At 42.0% G+C, this 20,103-nt stretch overlaps 1 protein-coding gene across 2 annotated transcripts in view; it reads left to right on the plus strand.

Annotated features, from left to right (window-relative positions):
• ADAMTS17 (ADAM metallopeptidase with thrombospondin type 1 motif 17) overlaps window positions 1-18,415 on the plus strand; it is a 188,806-nt gene extending 170,391 nt beyond the window's left edge. For both annotated transcript variants that reach the window (XM_086471601.1, XM_086471602.1), the window contains 2 exons: window positions 14,950-15,127; window positions 18,264-18,415. In XM_086471601.1, the coding sequence (XP_086327727.1) occupies window positions 14,950-15,127; window positions 18,264-18,415 (330 nt within the window). The remainder of the gene's footprint in view (window positions 1-14,949; window positions 15,128-18,263) is intronic.
• Window positions 18,416-20,103: the final 1,688 nt, after the last annotated feature.

The raw sequence follows: 20,103 nt of genomic DNA on the forward strand, positions 1-20,103 counted from the left end.
AGGGGACTGTGATGAGAGTTTTGTCTCCCTCAAAGCAGCAGTATGGAGCTAGAAGAGAGCTGGGCCTTAGTCTTCTCACCCCACAAGTGATAAATCTGAAGGTTTGGGAGAACTGGATCCTACTGGGGGGAAGCTTGGGGAAGCCCTAGCAGATTCACACAGAAACAGAGGGTAACTGAGAGCACTCACAGCTGAGTTCTGTTCCTCTGCCTCATGCAGGTCCTGCACGCAGAGTCAGACAGAACGCTATTTTATCACCACAGATGCAAGTCTAGAGCTGTGCAGCTGAATTTCGTTCTAGTCTGGGACCTACACAGCATAGTCCAGTCCTAGACTTATTCCAACCACCTGAAAAGAAAACAAAGCCATGAACTTAAAGGCAGAGCCAAAACCATCAGTCCCTTTTTCAGGGCTGGATTTTACCTACACTTAGGCCTGTCTGAACTTAGTTTCTCCAGTGACATCAGTGGAATTAATTCCCAAACACAGTGGACTAAACCAGAGCTGAGTCTGCTCTGTATTTGCATTCTGATCTTAAAGTAGTAGGTAGTTCTGTTTGGGAAGGAGGCCTGGCAGTGTGCGAAACTCAGCCTTTGCCAGTGGTGTTCATAAAGCATCCTTTACATTACTGACTTCGTGTTTGCATAAAGAACTAAAATTTCCCAGGAATATTATATTCCAGTTTGTTTTTATCTTATCTTTGTAACTGTACTGTTCTTTAAACAGAAAGCCTACTTTGTGTTCTGGAATGTACGGCATGTGCAGAAACCACTGGGATACAGTAGTTGCATTTTGCTTTCCAAAAACCCAAACTCCAGAAAGCAAAATCAAGTGAAATAGAGGCCCATCATGGGCAAATTGGTTTATCTGTAATTGCATTTATTTTTACATTGTGACTAGGAATGGCAAATATTTATAGATATACTCTGTCACAGATACATGAATGTAATGGTCTCAGTGCTGGAGAATGCATTAAGAACCTGCCACATACAAAAGGTCTGTATTTATGCTGAGCCAGGAATTTGTATCACAGGATGTTTGAGAGTATTGAACATTATTTTATTCATAACCTGGCATACAGAGTCTACGCAAGCTGGCCAAAACAAACAGTTCCCGTGTGTTAACAGGTGAAATAACATTATTTATTTATTTGTGGAATTCTAAAACATTTTGGCATGCAAATTGACCCGGATTCTCTTTATAGGGAGGAACATGAAATTACCGTGTATTCACTGATCACATGGATTGAAAGTTCAGTATCGTATGAATGGTTCCAATCTGATAAAGGTGTTGGCTCACTGCTAGGAAGGCTGCAATCATACATTGGTCACAGTAAATAGTGCTGTTGATGGATGTAGTGACTGCATGTGAGCGGGACAGGATCAGTGCAAAATCACTTGTTATTTGTAATTCTTAACTCAGGATCAGGATCCTCCCTGTGCGGAAGGGCACAAAAGCTTATGTGCTGCATATGTGGCCTGCTTCTGTCTGCAGAGAGCTTGTGCCAGCTCTCTGCTTCCCAGGAATTTCACCCTGTGTGCGTCCAGCAGGATGTTCTTGGACTTAGATTTGGTTTATAATGAGCATTTAAAATTCTAGACATATTGGTTAATTCTGACTGGACACTTAAATCATACAATTTGATTCTTATGCTCTGAGTAGAGGGGTAAACAAAAGGCACCAATGGGTTGCTGGAAAAGGGTATGGGTAGATACAATTCTTTGAAGAAAATATATTGACCCAGAAACCCAGACAGCTGAAATGTTTAGCGTGGAATTCAATTCTTCGCAAATCCTGAGCGAAGGATTTTCATCATGAGGATCCAGAAGCTTTAATGCGGGGCTTAGACTTAAGGGGAGAGCCTTTACAGCTATCAGCAACTCCTTTTTGGTGTCATCTGGCTTAAAACAGTTCCTCCTTTAAGGAGAAACACAAAGTCTGTGGCAGTTAGATTATGGTGAACTCTTTAAAATCCATACTTCCAGGGCAAAATTCCATTGTAAAACATTTGTTCCCGGTGCAGTAAAAATCACTGTGAGAGCTTTGTGCTGACTAAGATGGAAACTTTTTCTATTAGTACAAATTGATCTCAGAACAAGCCACAACTTTTTGCAATTAAAGCATTGTGCATTTGTTATTTATTGTTAAGAATCATCAGGGAAGCAAGATTTAACTAACAGTAGTAATTATCACAGATTAAAATAAAGGGCTTTGATGCTTTATGAGCAAACAGCTTGCCTGGTGACTTGGCCCCCAATCCTTAGTTTCCCAGATCAAGATCTTTGAAGAAACCAGGAAGTTATCTAAGAAAGAGGCGAAACCTCATTTAAAAAGTCAAGTCCAGATGCAACTTGTAAACAGAACAGGCTGTTTGGGTGGCAATGACAGACTGTTATTTTTATATTATTACTAGTAGTATTTGTAGAATACATGGACTCTATGCATGAAAAGACAGATCACTTCCCTAAGGAGCTCGCAGCCCTATATAAATAATTCACCTCACATCAGACAGCAATGAATATGGTTATCCTATATAAGATCTTGGATCCTGTTGCATTCAGAAGGTGCAAGAATGGGCAGCAGTAAAATCTCCAAATCTATGCCAGACAAATTGTGGGTTTATGTTCTCAGACCCTGGCTCCACTTCTGTGTAGAAGGTGAGGGCTGGAGCCATGGCCATGCTGGTCTTTAACCTGCACCTATCTGCCAAAACCTCATCCGCTGGCCATTGCCTGTCCGCGCTCTGAAGAAGAGGAATTTTATTCCATTTTCTGTCAGATTTATTTGCAGGTGGTCCTTCCTGCATATTGTAGCTGTGGAAAGCATTTGGAGCTAATTGAGCAGATTCAGCAAGCAGCCTTGGCTGTGGTATTTGTATATTCCCAGTGTATTTGCAGCATATTTCAAGTGTTGCATGAGGAACTGATATATCTAATTCACTTTGCAAACACATAGGGCCAGGTCTGTAAAATTATTTTAAATGTCTTTGAGGTTGCCTTTGTTAGTCCAGTGCTTGAGATTCACAGACTCTGTACTGTCATTCCAAAGTATTGTTCTGTTACTAGTAACCATGTGTAGCCTCTGTTACCACTGCTATTAAATCTGCAACTTCTCTGCACTACTGCAACTTCTCTTTTAAACCCCTTATCTTAAAAGGATATAATTATTGGGTTTAGCATTTAACACAAACACAGCATTGATATTATGGATTATGTAACTCAACTGTTCCTGGCCCGAGAGTCTTCAAACCTAGTAGAAAGATAGATTGCACAGTAAGAGCCCCACTGAAGGTGTTAACCTGAAATATTTTTTTTATTGTTGCCTGGATTCTTCAGAATTACAATTCATTATATCATGCTTTTTTATATATGATGCAATATACAAATGGGAATCCAAGCCATCTCCCATTCAGTCGTTTCTTCCAAAAGGAAATTGCACATCCAGTTCTCATTCCATTAAAGAAACAAACATCTCATACACTCTTTCTACTTTGAAATAGTTCCTCCTTGTTTGAAATCTGAGCTGTTAAGTGTTCTAGCACTGGAAGCTTTTTTACATTTTTGTTGTAGTTGTGCTAGTCAAAAGAACAAACATCGGTTGTTCCATTTCCCAACACTTGCCTCAGACTCCTAGGCTGCTGAAAATACGCCTCTTGATGCTTTAGCAAGACAGTAGTTCGTTCTTTCATGATTAATTGTATTTTGCTGACAAACTTTATGTCAAGGATTACATTCCTGTGAAGAACGCAGCAGCTAGCAAACAGAATGTGGCTCTCCAGGAAACTTAGCAGGACGCACAGCCTTGAAGCGGGCAGCTGCAGGACCCCGGCGTTGCGTTGCAGTCTGCCTTGACTCGTGCAGTTGGAAACTAATGATGTGGGGGTGCACTGCTGGCCTGCTCTGGGGAGATGCAGGCTTGATGTGTGGGCTGGCTGTGGTGGTGACAAAGATCAGTTGTGCTTGAAGGTGAACAGCACTGGGGACTGCTTTTTAGCTACCCAAGGCCCTGTGTCCTTGGCTCTCTCCCCTTCTGCTTTAGTAATGATGTAGCAGGGAAAGCACTCAGGTGCAAATGCACAGGCCAAGGCTGTATTTTTTTGAGTTCCTTCTCTCCAGGTGGCTTTTGGACTCTTCTACAGTATAACTGAAGAGGCAAGATTATATAGCAGGAGCAATTCTCCACAAGATTTTTATGGATTTTTCTTCATTTCCAGTTTTACTTAATTGTTCCACTATTTTATATGCCTCGACATACTCTATTTCTGTCCTGTGACTGAAGTACTCTATTTCGAGCCAATAGCACAGAATGGTTCCCAGTTTCATTTTTTTTTTACTATTTTCCTTTTAACTGGTATTGTATCAAGGAAGGTAGAATTACTAGCAAGACACACTAGCTCCATCGTTAGTGCTGACTTTCACAAGCGTCCGTTTTCAGCTTTGCGGGTAGAAGTTTAAACATGCAACTTCTGTCCCTCAGGCAACAATTTAGCTCATTAACCTATTATATTACATAGCCAAATGAAAAGATTTTTAGAAGAAAAATTTGTAGAAGCCTTTTAATATATTGGCTTTGCCATATTTTTTCTTTGCAGTTACAGTAGGTTCTCTGTAAATAGTAAGGCCTATATTAATCTCGGATAACCCAACATAAATCCAGGGTAACTGTCTGTCATTCTTCCCTACAACCCATTGGCCATAAGCCAAGGATCTCACTCAGCACAGTGGGTGAGATATCAGTCTCTCTTCATTAGTGTAAATCCAGATTAATTCAGCCACTTCAGTTAATGCAGGCTTATGTCCATGCCATGCAGATCAGAATCTGACCTGACAGGCTGTGCAAGATCTTTGGGTCCTGTGTAGGAACCGTCACAGCTTCGTAATCTCAGGTGAAAAGAGAAATATATGACATGTCAAGCTGGGGTTCAACTAGGAGAGAAAGTAGAGTAGAAATCTTTTTCTACCACTTTACATCTCATATAACCACCTGGCACAACTTTCACTGGATTCAAAAAGATTGTTCACTCCAGAAACTGGAAAGTACTAGTAAGGATCAGCTTGGCAAGGTGTGATGTTAAACGATATTCCTGTTGCCAAATAGTGTCAGCAGTGATAAAGCACATCTGAAAAATTACCTATAGCCACCTGCCCTCCTTGGACTTCAATCGTTGCCAATTTCTTTATACAGTATTTTGCTTAGCCTATGAAATGCTGGCTATGGGTTCTCATCCCAGGAGAGTATTAACAATAGCGAGAAAAAAAAAAAAATCTATAATTTCCTATAAGAAGAAAACTGGGTTTATGCCAGACATTGAGGTGTTTCATACTGAAGATCAACATTCATTCATCACAATGGGTGGTAATAAGGATTTCGTAATTGTGAATTAATTGTTTTGGCAGGATTGCAATAGATTGTATTCTGCAAGAGAGAAAACCCCTAGCATTGCAGTACACCACAAAATATATTGGGGTTGGGTTTGGGGGTTTTTGGGTTGGTTTTTTTTTCAAAAACACTCTACAATCTTCCAGTGCCAGGAAGGCACGTTTTCCAAGTTCCAAATGTTTGGAAACATCAACAAAATCCTCTATGCACCTCACTCTTAATGATTAATTCACATTACATGATAAGAAGAGTAAATCAAGGACAGCTGTGGTTTGAGAGGTATATTCAAAGCTGTTACAAATAGAGAAGCAAACTGTTCTTTGTTCTAACGTTACAAATTCATGGCTTGACCTGCCATCTGTTTATGATAAATTATGGACAACTTGTTAATTCTTCATAAAGGTCATAACTAAGTTCATCTTCTTCTACCTTGGAGAAAATAACTTTTCTTGTTGAATTGGGAGAAAACTCTGCAGGAGAGATGGTCGCATAAAACTGTAGTCGCACATCACAGCTGACAGACCTTTTCCTGCCGCTTGCTCACTTTGGCTCAGCAAACAATGTCATGATTTGTGGCTGCTCATGTGCATTCAGCACCATAGCTAGAAACTGATGTTGGAAGATTGTCTACACGCCTCCCTGATGCAAATCTCTGATGCACTCCAGAAGGTGATAGAGCTGGGTGTGACAGGAGAGAACGCAACAAGCTTTATTATTCCAACCCTCTGCTTCTCTGGTCCTAGGCATGACCAAAGGCCAGAGCATCAGAGTGTCCTAAACCTAACTACTGCCCCTACGGACTGCTCTAAGTGGTACTGTGAGTTGTGGGTCCCCATGGTTTGTTCCTCTGATGCGTGATCACTGATGTGCAAACCACAGCCTTTCTTGCCAACAGCTAGCCTGAAAATACCCCTCGCTAAAGGGGATAAGAACAAATGGCCCAACATTTGTTATATCAGCCAGGGACACTCCTCAGTTTGGGGAAGTTGTTGCCAGTATCCTAGTAAAAATTTCATGCAGCTCTTTGGAAAGGAAGATGGAAAGCCATTGCTCTGTATTTCTGAAGTAGGATGATACCCTTTTGAGTTGTGGTGAGCTAAACCCATCAACTTTAATTTAACCTCCATTGAGGAAATGCATGGAATAAAATAGATCTCTGTGACAGAAAGCTTGTGTTTGTTTTACAAAGCAGAAACCACTCCTCTCTTCTGCTGCAAAGAAATAAATTTTGTTTATAATACTATGGGTCAAATCACTGACCCACCAAAATTGATGGCCATCTCCCAATGACTTTGAGTTAAGGATTTCAGCATAAAATGAAGAATTCTGGCACATGGCTTCCAGTTTACATATGACAGAGCTTCGAGACTATTGGTTATTTTTTTGTCATGTTCACTGTCAGTGCAGGGCGTGCTGGAGTTTTCTCTGTTCCCTTTATGATTTTATTCCACAAACTTAGGTAAAAGTGAAATGAACCATCCTGAATCCAAAATAAGGGTTCTGAGAAAAAGATGGATCATTGAAGTTGAGTTCAGCTCGTATTAACTACAGACTTCTGCATGGTCATGGGTCCGTCACTTACCTGAATTCACATCACTGCGTCCTAGCCATCTGACAGTTAGGTGCCTTGTTTGGGATAGTTGTTAGGCTCCGTTTACAGTCATTGTAAGACAGGAGCTCCAGATAGCAGTTTTATCTCCTTTCCTTAGTAAAGGCTGAGTTGCCCTTTGAAGTGGTATCTCTCTCTGCTGGCTGCAAGGAGAACATAAGCAGAGCTAGTTCAGTAAGATGAATCCCACCCTTTTTACTCTTTGATTCTGTGTCCCCTCATCTGCCAAGCGTCTTTAGCTATGGTCAGAGGTGTAAATATTGTATAACGGCACTAAACCAAGGTTGAGCCTCTAGACTTGTGCTAACTGCCAGCCCCAGCCAATGCAGCTGTAGTTGGAAACCTAGGCCTGGAAAGGGAAGAGATGCCGACTACGGTGCTGGCTGGCACCCCATCATTCCCCTGGGGACTGTAAGCTACAGAAACCAAGTCCTGCTCATGCCCTTGAGGTAGTAACTGCTCCTTGTTTGTACAACAATTTGCACCACTCATCTCTGCTGGAGTTTCTGGGAACATCCATAGTACAAACTATTTTGATGGTTCCTTAGTAAATAAAGGAGAATGTGCTACAAAAAGACCATATTCATCAGTGTTTTGTTTGAAGTGGAGCACGTTCTGTCACAGTTATCGTCTCATGTTCCAATGCAGCCTCCAGTGATCCTACTAATTGGAAGAATAACTTTTCCCTTTTGATATTTCTTATTTAAAAGCCTAGTTCATTAAGTGCATTTTTTTAAATGGAGAATTAAAGCCTCCCACCAAGATCAGTGGATTGGAAATGGAATTCCATCATGGCTATTTTACTCTTTCTTTTTTTTAATGTGAAAAACGAGAAAGCATGAAAGACAAGCCTTTTCAAATATTGGCGTTCATTTTCTCTGGGTTACTCTGAGATATTATAGTGTCTAAGGTCATGTTTTTAGAAATACGAACAGTAGATAGTTCACCATTTAAAGTTTGTACTGCTCATATGAAGAGGTTTTTGCCCCTTGAATCCTTATGACACACAGTATGTATCACTATCAGGGACTGCTATAGCTTTGGAGTCTTTCCTATAGCTTTTTGAGATTTATAGTGACTACCGAGGCATCAAGGTGACAATCTTTCAGAACGTCTTTAAAGAGCAATTAGTATCCGCCTGCTGGTGATCCCTTGTTTGGCTGTGCAAAGAGATGAAACGCAGTGTTAGTTCAGCATCATATATTTCAAAGCTAAGTAGCTCCCTGTCTAGAGAATGCTCAGGCAGGACTGAGATGACAGAGGTGAGCAGCCTCTTGCTGAAGTTAAGTAACCCTAATGGAGTCCTTAGTTTAATTACTTTTTTTAATAAATTGCATTTAGGTAGCAGTGATCATTAACTGATGAATAACTGAAACGTGTTCAGTGGAGCTTCAGTTCCCCAGATATTCTTTCAAGAAAAAGAAATTCCCAGGATAATCTTTCATCTGTGACGGGCATCAGCGTGAAGCTATAGCTCATGTAGCCCATAAAAACATTGCTCAGCATAAGCAGCACACCCTGTAGAAGCAGGGTAAATTCTCAAGCAGTCAGCCTGAGCTGGGTTATGTGATTCCATGGTTACAGAGTTGTCCATTACTACCTAGCTTACTTAAAATTAGCTTGATTATGCCTTTTATATAAGGTGTTTTTCAGCATCATTTCCTTGCCGCTCTTCAGGTGGAAGAAGCTACGGAGTGTTTCCACTTTGTACCTGCCACAGATCAGAACATTGCACATCTGCTATAGGTGGCGTGCTAGGATATGGTACCCTATAGGCAATACTGTATCATTTCACATCTCTGCTTGATCCTGTTCTTGAAATCCAGTTTGAAAGCTTGTGAGAAGTAAATTCTGCCTGATTGGTATAATGAATTAAATGGCATTTCCTCATTAGCATCCACCTGGGCTGCATTGCACAAGTACTTAGGGGCACTGTCACTACCCAGAATATTCGTGCATTCAGCTCTTAATCTCTGAACTCTCTGCACACAATGGAACTTTTCAGAACAGCAAAGTCAAGCTTAATTATACAGTGAGATATGTTGGAGGTACTGGTCAGGTCTTGTTCCTTAGGGTCATGCAGTTTGAAACCACAGCTGTAGGCAGTTTGCAAAGATTGCTTCTCTCTTTTCCTTCTAAGATACTGTCACATCAGCCATGAGCATTTTCTGCTATAATTTATTGTTTCTTACCATACTGAGTCAGAAGGGTATGCATTTTTTTCTTGGCTAACTTAAACAAATCAGTCATTTCACAAAAGTTTCCAAATGAAAGATTGTTGTAAGCAAGACCAGATATGTTCTCTTTACAGATCTGGGGTTCAAAAAGGAAAAAAAAAAAAATCAACAAAAAAAAAACAACAAAAGAGAGAAAGAAAAGAACAAGGAAGCTTGAAAAACAGCTTACAGTTTGCTTTGGGCTAATTAGATCTTATCAGTGAAAAGACAGAAATTTCTTTCTTTAGCATGATGCCATGGTGAAAGTTGACCTGGTGTTTATGAAAGCATATTGCATGCTCCTTTTCAACTAGAACTATAGAGTTTAAATTAGTGATACTCATAAAAAGCCTGATGTTAAGGTGTGTGGAGCACTGACTTTCGGAGCACACACATGTATACTATTAAGGTCTCAGGAACAGAGCAATTACAGGACATTTGTCATTCATCTCAGATGCCATGTGAGAATGTTATTAATAGGAACTTGTCTTGCTTTCTTTCTGACTTTCATAGAGGCAAGAAATAAGACCCCTGGGGGGAAAAACACTCTACCATATCCTAACGCCTTGAAATACTTGAACTCTGAAGTCAATAAAGCATTACTCCATCTCTGAATATTGGAGCTTTAGACATAGTGTTATCCTTGGCTTCAGCAGCTTTCAGCAAATTTGGGACAAAACAGTATCTTTAAACATCAGATGACTGCAGACTGATGAATAAAGAAAAAAAACATCTTGCCTTCAGCTTAGTTATGACAGTCATCTTGAACCGTATCTCCCTGCAACAGATCAGCCCTCTAAGTACTGGAGTACACTGAGGATTGGCTGAAGGGATGCTATGAGCTTCTGCTGGAAAACGCAACTCTCTTACAAAAGACACTAACATCTCTTAGAAGTTAGAAAAGTGCCATTTTTAAAGGTGGCACGTGGTCTGAATGCATCCCTGCCTAGCCAGCAGCCCTCAGCTAAGGCATAAGCAATGCTTCATAATCCCATTCAGTCCAGAACAGATCACAGCCTGTCCTCCATAGTAGTAAATCTGTAGCTTTTCCTGTCCCCATTAAACCTCAACACAGGGCTTCTTTGGGCTGATCTGTCTTATGCTTTTCCCCAGCTGCCCAACGCCCTGCCCTGGCTTCATTCGTTCTTATTCCACTCTCTTTCTTTGACTATCTTTTGTAGATCAGGAGTTGATGAAGTCCCTGACATACCTCAGCACTTACTGTAAATTCATTCTATTTTAATACCTACTATTCCCCTAAGGCATTTGCTTTCAAAGCAATTAGACATTTGTCTGCACCTTTGGTAGATGTCAAGCTTTCATATCAGTATCCTAAGGTGGAAATAGCATTCCAGTTGAAAAATCATAGTTTAGTCTTAAGGTTGGAGTTTTTCAGTGAGTAAATCTTCTTTAAGCTGATGAATGCAGCTGCTGCCTTGACAATTTCTGAGTTTATTTCCTTCTGGACATCCCCACTGGCTTGTATATTACTGCCAAAGAATGTGAATGGAGGCATTTTTGTATTCCTTTTACCTTCTCAAGCGCTGTTTGAACGGGGAGCTACAAGGGCTCTCATTAGGTTCACTTTTTGTAACTGTTCATTAACCCCCTCTTTTTTACAGTGCTGAACAAGCCTTTGATCTTCGTACGTGGGTGGATCTCCAATTTACAATGGCTGTATTGTCAGTTTAGTACGGTATGGTTGAACTACAGGAATTTTGCATATGCATTTTTCTGATAGTGATATCACTGGCAATGCCTGGTGGAAGGAAAAAAACACTTCTTCGTTTGATAGTGGCGTTCAATTCAACCACTTGTCTGAGACCCCAGCTTCCAGGAGGAGGCAAGTTCCTTGTGGGTCTTCTCTCAGTACTTGCATAGTCGCTCAGGTGGCAGGCAGGGATCCACGCACCTCCAAACCAGGTTCCAAAACCAGTCTCCCACATTCACAGATCACTTTATTCCATCACGACGTCAAAACGTGCGGGTATCTTGAGAGTTACATCAGTGCTTGTAAAGGCTTTTCCAATTTTCAGAGTGTATTTGTTAATAGCAGTGTAAGAGCTCAATATTTGCCCAGAAAGTCATGTCCATCAATAACATTTTAAATGTGATCAGTGCAGTTACACTGGGCAGCAGCAGAGCCTCTCAGTGTTCTGCACGGTGGAACTGTACCAGCTCTACAGAAGCTGGATGAGGCGCTGGGCTGTTACAGTAATTTTGTCCCTGCAGCCCAGGCCACACTCTCACAAGCGACACGCTCGCTCTGGCAGCTGTTGGCTGCCTGGAAGTTCCTCTGTTTGCAAGAAGGCCACAGCACCTTTCCTTACTCAAACTCCTCATAACCTGTGTCTAAGTTTGAGGGTCCTGTATCAGGGGGCACAGAGTGAATCTAGCCCTGAAAATTGTTCTGTGGATATGGTTACTTGTTCCACAATATTTGGGAGCAGAGAGACTGTAGCAATGCATTTAGCTGTCCAGTGTAAGAGGGAAGGTATTTATGGGAATTTGCTGTTCAGTTGGAGTTTGATTTTTATGCCTCTTTTAATGATGTCCTCTTTTCATAGTGCAGCATGAGTAACAATTCCCCCTTTGTATGTATTTTGTATCTATTCCTATTTCCTATTGAAATTCCTAGGAAGGAGACTATCCAAGTACAGAGTTGAAAATTTCGTCTTAAAATAAGCCAGATGTCCAACCTTCCTTTAGCTGCCAAGCCCAAAAGAGTTCAAGAAAGATGTTAAAATCTGTCTTCCTGGCTGTGAAAAACTAATTGCATAGCATAGGTGATGATCCCAGTCTCCCAGGAGAAGGAATAAAACTGCTTCGGGCAAAAATTCTGCTGTTATTTTTCTAAGGATTGGAGTTGGCAGTGTCTGTGGAAAAAGTTTCATTGCTTGCCCTCCTTGCTGGTTAACAAATGCAGAGACAGGAACACAGACAAAGGTAGGTGAGTGTTCGTACATTGGTATCTGAAAACCTTATTCACCTTATGAGAAAAATGCTTTTTTTCTTTCTTTCTTTCCTTCTTTTTTTTTTTTTTGTTTCCCCTCTGTTAAGAGCATTTGTAAGCACAGGGAGTGCCTAAAAGCCAGAGACAGAGGTTTCGGACTCAGTATATTATAATCACATGAAGGAACCCCACGGCCTGGACGGGTTATTTTATGCCTGTGTAGTAACAGCTATTCTGTTTGTAAAATGAATGTACAGTTCACTCACCTTGCAAAGAGTTTTGTGAGGATTAAGATTAGCAAAGCACTCTGAAGACTAAAAGTGCCATTGAAATACTGAGGATTAGAGGTTGCATATGACTAGTGAAGTGGAAGGGCCTAATAGTTGCATTTATCAGGATAAAAATCGTTAACTTTAAATCCAAATGTAACGGCCATACCTGACTGGCTTCCAGACTGGTAGAAGTCACCGAGGGCACACAGTGCTGGGGAAGAGCAGAGGGACATCCAAGACTAATGAAATGCCTAGATCTCACTGCAGAAGCTCAAGCTATGTAGTGGGTTCACATAAGGGAGTTTAATGATTGCTTTTTGGAGTAGCTCACTCTAGGGCATACAAGGGAAGGGATCATTCAGCATAGTCCTAAATACCATAACTATTGCTGAGGTATTAATAGGCAGTGACCAAGTTTTGATGTAAATTCAACATCTGAAAATCAAAGTGCAAAAAAATGTGTTGTAAACTAGTCTGTTGACCCTAAATTGAAATAAGGATGTAAAGGAAAAAATGCAATTATTTATTTAAAAAAAAAAAGAAGTTCCAAAATACATGTCAAATTTTAATATAGCACAACTGTTACCTTCAGAATACAATCACCAGGTCTGGAGAGGGCTGCACAGCTGGAAACACGGAGGTAAGCTGCACACCAGGATGGCTTAATGGCAAAGTCTGGAAGGGATCTGAGCCAGAGATTGTTCTGAATGGAGAAATTCAGTCCTAGGGAAAGGCCCGGGGAGAAAGAATAGGAATAAAGAGCAGGTGGAATATAGGGGGGAAATAAGAGAAAAGCAAATACAAATTTGGAGAGTACACCAAATATAGGAAACCTGGTCCATAAACAGTTGTTAATGTGAGTGACTAAAGAAGAAAATTAGATGAAGTCTATGGGGTTTATTTGACAATGAGCTTCACTGACCCTACAACTCCGTCTACCTAGAAATAAATTGTTCATGTTGTGTAAATGTATTCCTGCACTGGGTTGTCTGAAGAAGGATTCCATCAGCTCTATTTTGCATGGTCCTGTTCATCTGAGGCCATTTTTCTCAGGCCTTTCAGTGACCCACATAGGAAAGCTCCCTGTGCTCTACCCAGAACAGAGCTATGCTTCTTGTATCGCACGGTCTTTGAGAAACAGCAGGGATTTTTTGTGATACTTCCAGAACAAAATGACCACAGCTTTGCTGTGCTCTCCCCCCTAGATGGGAGAGGTAGAGGCCTACATGCATCCATGTGTTTTTTGGCCCCGGGTCATAGTCTTACCAGCATCTACACTGCATACGTGTCCTTCGTACTTGGACTTCAGTCTAACCTCAATGATGCTAATATTTCAAGATTCGTCAATGTTTTTAAGAAGTACCGCTCTGAGGCATTAGCGTTTTTCAGGGAGAGAGCTCCACTGCCCTGACTTTGTTCAGAAACAGCAAAGGACAGAAAACATGATCTTTTCTACATCATCCTAATTATATCTCCGTAGTTTTCCCTCACCTCCCCCCGCCATCGTTTGCTTGTGTGTGGCTTTAGCAGAAATAGGAACCTTACCAAAGTCCTGCAACCCATTGTTTCTTTATTTTAAATACAAGGTTCTTTTATTAACTCCAGCTGGTGCACCTCACTGTGCTCACTGTGTTTGCTTTATTAAAATTGAACAGCGTGCAAGTAGGACATTGTAAATCACAAGTGTCTGGGCCAGAGGAAGAGGGAGGGAGGGAGAGGTAGGGACTCCAATTGTGTGACAACAAAGAGAGCATATAAACAGGCTGGGCCTCCTGGCTAATGGAAGCCAAAACACGTGGAGTACAATTTGCAATTGCTCCCAGGAGGACAGACAAGTGCCAGACGGTTAGCAGGGATAGGTGAGAGTGAATACTTGAATACCTCATGTGTTCTCTCGTGCACTGGAACAGAGCTTCTCTAGAGGTCTGGGCATGCAGTAGGAGCTGCCTGCCTCTGCTGTAATCCTTGGTTTTATCTTACGTCAGTGCCTGGCAGTGGTCATCTTCTCTGTGGAGGAAGCTTTGTTAAACCATCCAAGTCTTGGAGAGGGCTTTTTAAACCAAGACAACCAGTACCACTGGGTCCCTCATGGAGAGGGAGGTGGAAGCTGCTCGTCCATCATTAAGCAGTGTACATTTTCCAGCTTTGCCTCTTTGTGGCTGGTGGAGGGAACTGCATCTCTGCCTGCTTGAACCTCATGGGCCTCAACAGGGACGGTCAGTGTAGATGGATTCAGAACAAGTCCAGACAGAAAGACAACAGCTTCCTCCCCTCTACCAGGACAGTTCCTCTGCTCACAGCACTCCCTGAAGCTGCGAAAGCGTCACGGACAAATGCAACAGCTGTCTGACGGGTCCCTGGCTGACACGATGACCCTGTTGTTGAGTCCTCAGCACCATAGTGAGCTGCCAGTCTGCTGCACACTTCAGCTCTGGCAGTGATTTTTCTGGGGTGTGTGTGTGTATGTGATTTTGGAAGCTCCTCTGCTTGGACCATGTCTCAGTGCCTTCTCTCCTCCAGTGCTCCTCAACCTGTGGGAAAGGCCTCCAGTCACGAGTGGTCCAGTGTATGCACAAAGTCACCGGGCGCCATGGCAATGAATGCCCTGTCCTGTCCAAGCCAGCGGCCTACAGGCAGTGCCACCAAGAGGTCTGCAATGAGAAGATAAACGTCAACACAATTACCTCGCCCAGACTTGGTGAGTGAGGGGTGCTGGGGGGGAGATGCCACCTGCGAAGGACCAGACAAAGCCCAGGGTCCCAGTGTGCCCAATGTGATAAAAGTGAGGCTTCAGAGGATTGCCCAGGGAGGCCAGAAATTAGGAGAGGGCCCACCAGTCAGACTCTAGACTAGAGGTCTAGTGTGGATAGATCCTTGCTTACTCATCGATCCCTGCCTCAGACTTTGACCAAGCTGGAGAGCTCAGCAGTGGATAGACCTGAGAGACAGCAAGAGCACATAAATGGTGGGCGATTGATTGACTGATCACAGAGGTGAAGCTGACAGGCATATCTTTCTCTGTCACAAACACCTTCACACCCTGCTTTTGCTACGATGAGTGTAAAGTATGATAATTTATTCGTCTATGCCCCAAGAAAAGTACATGACCTTGACAAGTAGAGCACCACTATTTTTTTTTCCTTTTCATTTGCTGCCACAAGAATGTGGTTTGATGAATTAATTTCGGAGAACATCCAGTCTCTTTCTGTGAACCCTTTGATTTTCTGTCACCGTCCTTCTCCTCACCCGCCCTGCATCCCCTGTGTACCTGGCTGAGATGAGAATATGGTGATAAGCCATCTGTTTCCCGAAACACCTTAACACTGTATTTAAGAAATGTCTCTAGTTAAGAATCCTTCTGTTAATACAAAATTGTGGGAATCCATGGTTTTCCACATCATATTTGCTCAATTTATAAGGGGATAAAAAATATTTTTCCAAACTTCAGCCCTGTGTGTTCAGCCACAGGTCCAGGAACCAAGCTGGTTTCTTTACATTTCACACATCATCACCAGTAAGATGGAGCTAAACTAAGCCATCAGCTACACTGACACAGCCTCATGGGTGCCTCCCATTACTTCAGTACAAGAGGCTGGGTTGTAAACAATGCTGCAGAGAGAACAGCCTCCACCCTCGCAGCAGAGCTAGCCTTGTAGGCTAAGAAGCCTCTAATACACATGGAAAAGCAGAGCTGCTAAGTAACAGAGGATCATTTTCAAATAGCACTGCCCAGTATTAAATAACACTAAAACTAGGACTGGACCTGAAGCTTCTGAACTGAAATTTGTTTCCCAAAAGTTTAACAGATGTTTAAAAGAATACGGGAAATTTTATTCTTGCAATGCAATCATACTGAGGAGCATTTGTTCTTTCATTTGAGAACATATAAGAGTGCTTCCCAGATATTTTTGCACTAAGAGCATGGTGAAAGGAAAACATTTCATTTGAGAAGTAAGCCCTTGATACGCTGATGAGACAAGAAATCCATCGTAATTCACATTTTAGGACAAAGCAATAAAAAGCTCATGTGTTTAGAAGACTGAGGAGGCTCACATCCCTGCTGAAAGTAATCTGCAAGTAATTTGGGATGCTTTTGTTTCTAAACCAGGCTTGGAAACACCGGGGCCAGAAACAATGATATTTGATATTAGCAGAAAGATATATCATTGAGCATTTTGCTCTTCCTGTTTATAAACAATTCTCATTGGATTATCTTTAAACAAAATTCTCTGTTTTCTGCAATGGAAACCTCACTAAAAGAAAATTATACAGCAAAAAAAATCCAGTAGTCTACAAAACCCATGCTGCCTTGTCCCCACTCCAGAATGTTTTTCATCCCAGGTAATGTTTTCAGAAGTATCCAAGTGTGGAGTTCACCTCACCTGCCTTTTACATCTGTGTCCAGTGTCCCTCGGTGAAGACTTATTCAGAAGGGGTTTATTCTGTCCCTCGGGCACCTGACCCATGTCGCTTCCTTGACATGATTCCTGTCTCACTTCACAACCTATGAGCTCTAAAATATTAGAGCCCTAGCCTTGTTTGTGGCTCAGTGTCCTTCTGTTATATAAAGTCCCTCATCTCAGATTCATAAGGTCTATCTCAGATGTTCTTGCAAGATGTGTCATTTATTCAGCTACATCACGTCTTCTGTGCCTGGTGGGAACCGTAGCCAGTGGGGAGTGCTGCAGATCTAACCCCCTCAAAAAACTGCTGGCAGACTCTGAAATAGCTGTACCCTCCCCCCTGTTTATGACAGTCACTTCCACTCAAATTTTTTTCATGTATCCAGGGTTTTTAAATCAGCTTCATATTCCTTTTATTTCTGGGACGGTGCAACTTCATTTCATCAGATTCTATAAAACTTTTGCTTCTTGTCCAACTGAATGAAGCATCAGTGATAAACATTCCTACCAGTTTTTCTGCCATTGTTTTCTGGTGCCTGGCACTGAGACTCACAGCTAAATACAGGATAAGAGCCTTCCCTGGTTTCATCCCACAGAGATGAGGAACAAGGGTCTCAAGATGCTGCTGGGTCAGCACCTTTTAATGTTCTTTAATTAGACCATTTTTTCCCCAGCCTAAGAGACCACGATGTTCATTTAGAAGAGTTTCCAGTTGTCACAGCATTTGCAAGAATACTACATACAATTTATAAATCACATACTGTAAAAAGCACTCGCTATATGTGCGCAGTTTTATCAAGTGTACAGTTTCACTACATTACTGTTTTATAAAAGCACGTGTGACCCTTTAATGATGTTGTCAACAGGTTGAGCAACAGTGTCTTCGTGCTGCTTTTGCCCCTGCACAAATCTTTTGTCAGTCTGAGGGAGTTTCTGCCATCCATTCCCCTCTCCCAGTAGCTCATTGTTGTCATGCTGGTTTTACTACACTAAGTAGTATTATTCTTGCTTCCTATTAATTTATCTTTCAAATTGGGTTTGATTTTGCTCCTCTGTAAAAGTGTTTCCACCAAGATGGTGATGGCCACTCCTGAAAGCGTGCCTTAGCAAAGCTTCCCACAGACCACTGTGCAGTGCTCACGTGCTTAAACCAAGGCCAAAGCTTTAGCTGTTTCGTTCATCTGGGCCTGTTTGTCACTGAGACAATGTAGGTACAACGTGAGGGGGCCTATGCTCCCCAGTCATGTCCAGCTGCTCCCTTGCAGTACGCACTTCCGAGAACCTGATATTTCTGTAGAAAAACCATCAGCTGATCTCCTGTGCTGACAGCGAGATCGGCCCTTTCTTTCCTCACACGCAGTGATTTTGATCACACCTGCAATGCTGTTCTCTGGCTAATCTGCTAGTTTCTCTTTCTTTTTTCATCCAAAGCTGCTCTCACGTACAAGTGCACAGGCGACCAGTGGACAGTGTACTGCAGGGTGATCCGGGAGAAGAATCTGTGCCAAGACATGCGGTGGTATCAGCGCTGTTGCCAGACTTGCAGAGACTTTTATGCAAACAAGATGCAGCAGAAGAGTTAATGAACCTGTGCTACTTCTTAGAGTATTACAGCTATTTGTATGTAAATCACGGACTAGTAGGTCTGAGTACTGGAACTTCATGAGTTGGTGGATTCCAAAGCATACCTAAGGAGACTTGAAACAAATTCTACAGACTGGATACCAAAGTAATCCACTCATCCACCTTAAAAAAACAAACAGAAAGAGTCATCTCAAGGAGCCAATCATTTTATCATATTTTGACATCCTTACATTTTTCATTAATGCTTTTTACTTTAATATATTAAATCACCAGCCACTGGATGGCTTGCTACCATTAAAGAAAAGGACAAGAGTTGCAAAGTGATTACATTGACTAAGGTTATGGGTACCTCCATGGAGGAAGGCCTCTGGCAAAATAATTCAGCAAAGGTAGAGACATTACTTAATCTTTTAATCACGGCTTTCATCTGATGTTTTCAATTCCCAGCAGCTATCCCACTGTGGAGTGGGCTTGGAGGGACACACATAAATGAAAGGGTTAATTTTAAGAGAGGATTTGCTGTAAAAGCTTGTGAAAACTGATAGCAGAGGATGGACATCTCTGAAATTCCTGCAGAAAACTCAGTACAATTATATCCAACATTCCAAGTCATGGTTTTTTTGAGCAACTAATAAGGACTGCTCTTCTTTCTAATTTTAAAAAACAATCCTCTCTCTCTTTTCCCCAGAATAATAGAGTTTCTTTTACGAAACCTAATTTTTCTCTGAGCTTAATGAAATGGAAGTTTATTAACAGCAGTAGATAGTTATTTTTAAGCAAGAACCATTTACATGAGATGGGAGAAGCCAGAAATCATGTCATCCAGTAGAGCTCACTGAGGGATTGCTTCACCTAATCCCTCTCCAGTTTTTAGAAGCAAATCAGATAATGAGACTGAATATTTTTTTAAGACGACCATGAAACTGGATAGGGTTGGTACAGAAACTGGAGCTGGAACAACCTCTGTGTGAAGGATGGAGCGGAGAGCAGAGCAGGTGTTTCCTATCTCTTGGCTCCTGTATACATCTGAGGTTATGCAGCCTTTTGAGTCAAAAGTAGTCAGGGATACAAGACATTCAAAGTGTAATCCTGAGCTTATTGAAGCCGTGAGGCTGAGACTTCCATTGCCTTCAGTAAGGGTTAGGATTTTACTCGCTGTATTTTAATGCTTCCTGTCTTTTGTGGTGCTGTCAGGTTTGGTGCTATCAGATTGGTGCTATCAGAGCACTTAGCAAGTGCTGCATATACGATACTCTCTTCCGTGTCTCCGCACTTTAAACCAAACTCCCCTCTGAGACGTCAGACTTGAAACAGGAGCTCTACCCAGGGCAGAGTTGTCCCCTCCGTTAGTCCTACCGACCGATGTCTCCCTGCCATATCTTGCTCCGACATGTATCATTTCCCTTGCCAGGGTCCAAGGTCAGTTGTGCGGTGGTTAAGTTACAGCCCACTCGTCATGACACGAACAGAGCCGTTCGGATGAATTGCAGCTTTGTACTCGCTCTAGAACTGCGTGTTACTGTTTTATTCTTTGGCGATGAGCGCAGAATGAAGCCCAGCTACTGGGTAGCTCCAGCCCCTGGGCCAGTGTGGATTGCAGCTCACGCCTGTCAAGTTGTCTTTGTTGCTGTTGTCTCTTTTTTCCAATGCAAGGAGGGATAAAGACTGTTAGTACCTACCATATCTT

This window comes from Leptosomus discolor, chromosome 11 (assembly GCF_034619465.1).
Source record: "Leptosomus discolor isolate bLepDis1 chromosome 11, bLepDis1.hap2, whole genome shotgun sequence".
Classification (NCBI taxonomy): Eukaryota; Metazoa; Chordata; class Aves; order Leptosomiformes; family Leptosomidae; genus Leptosomus; species Leptosomus discolor.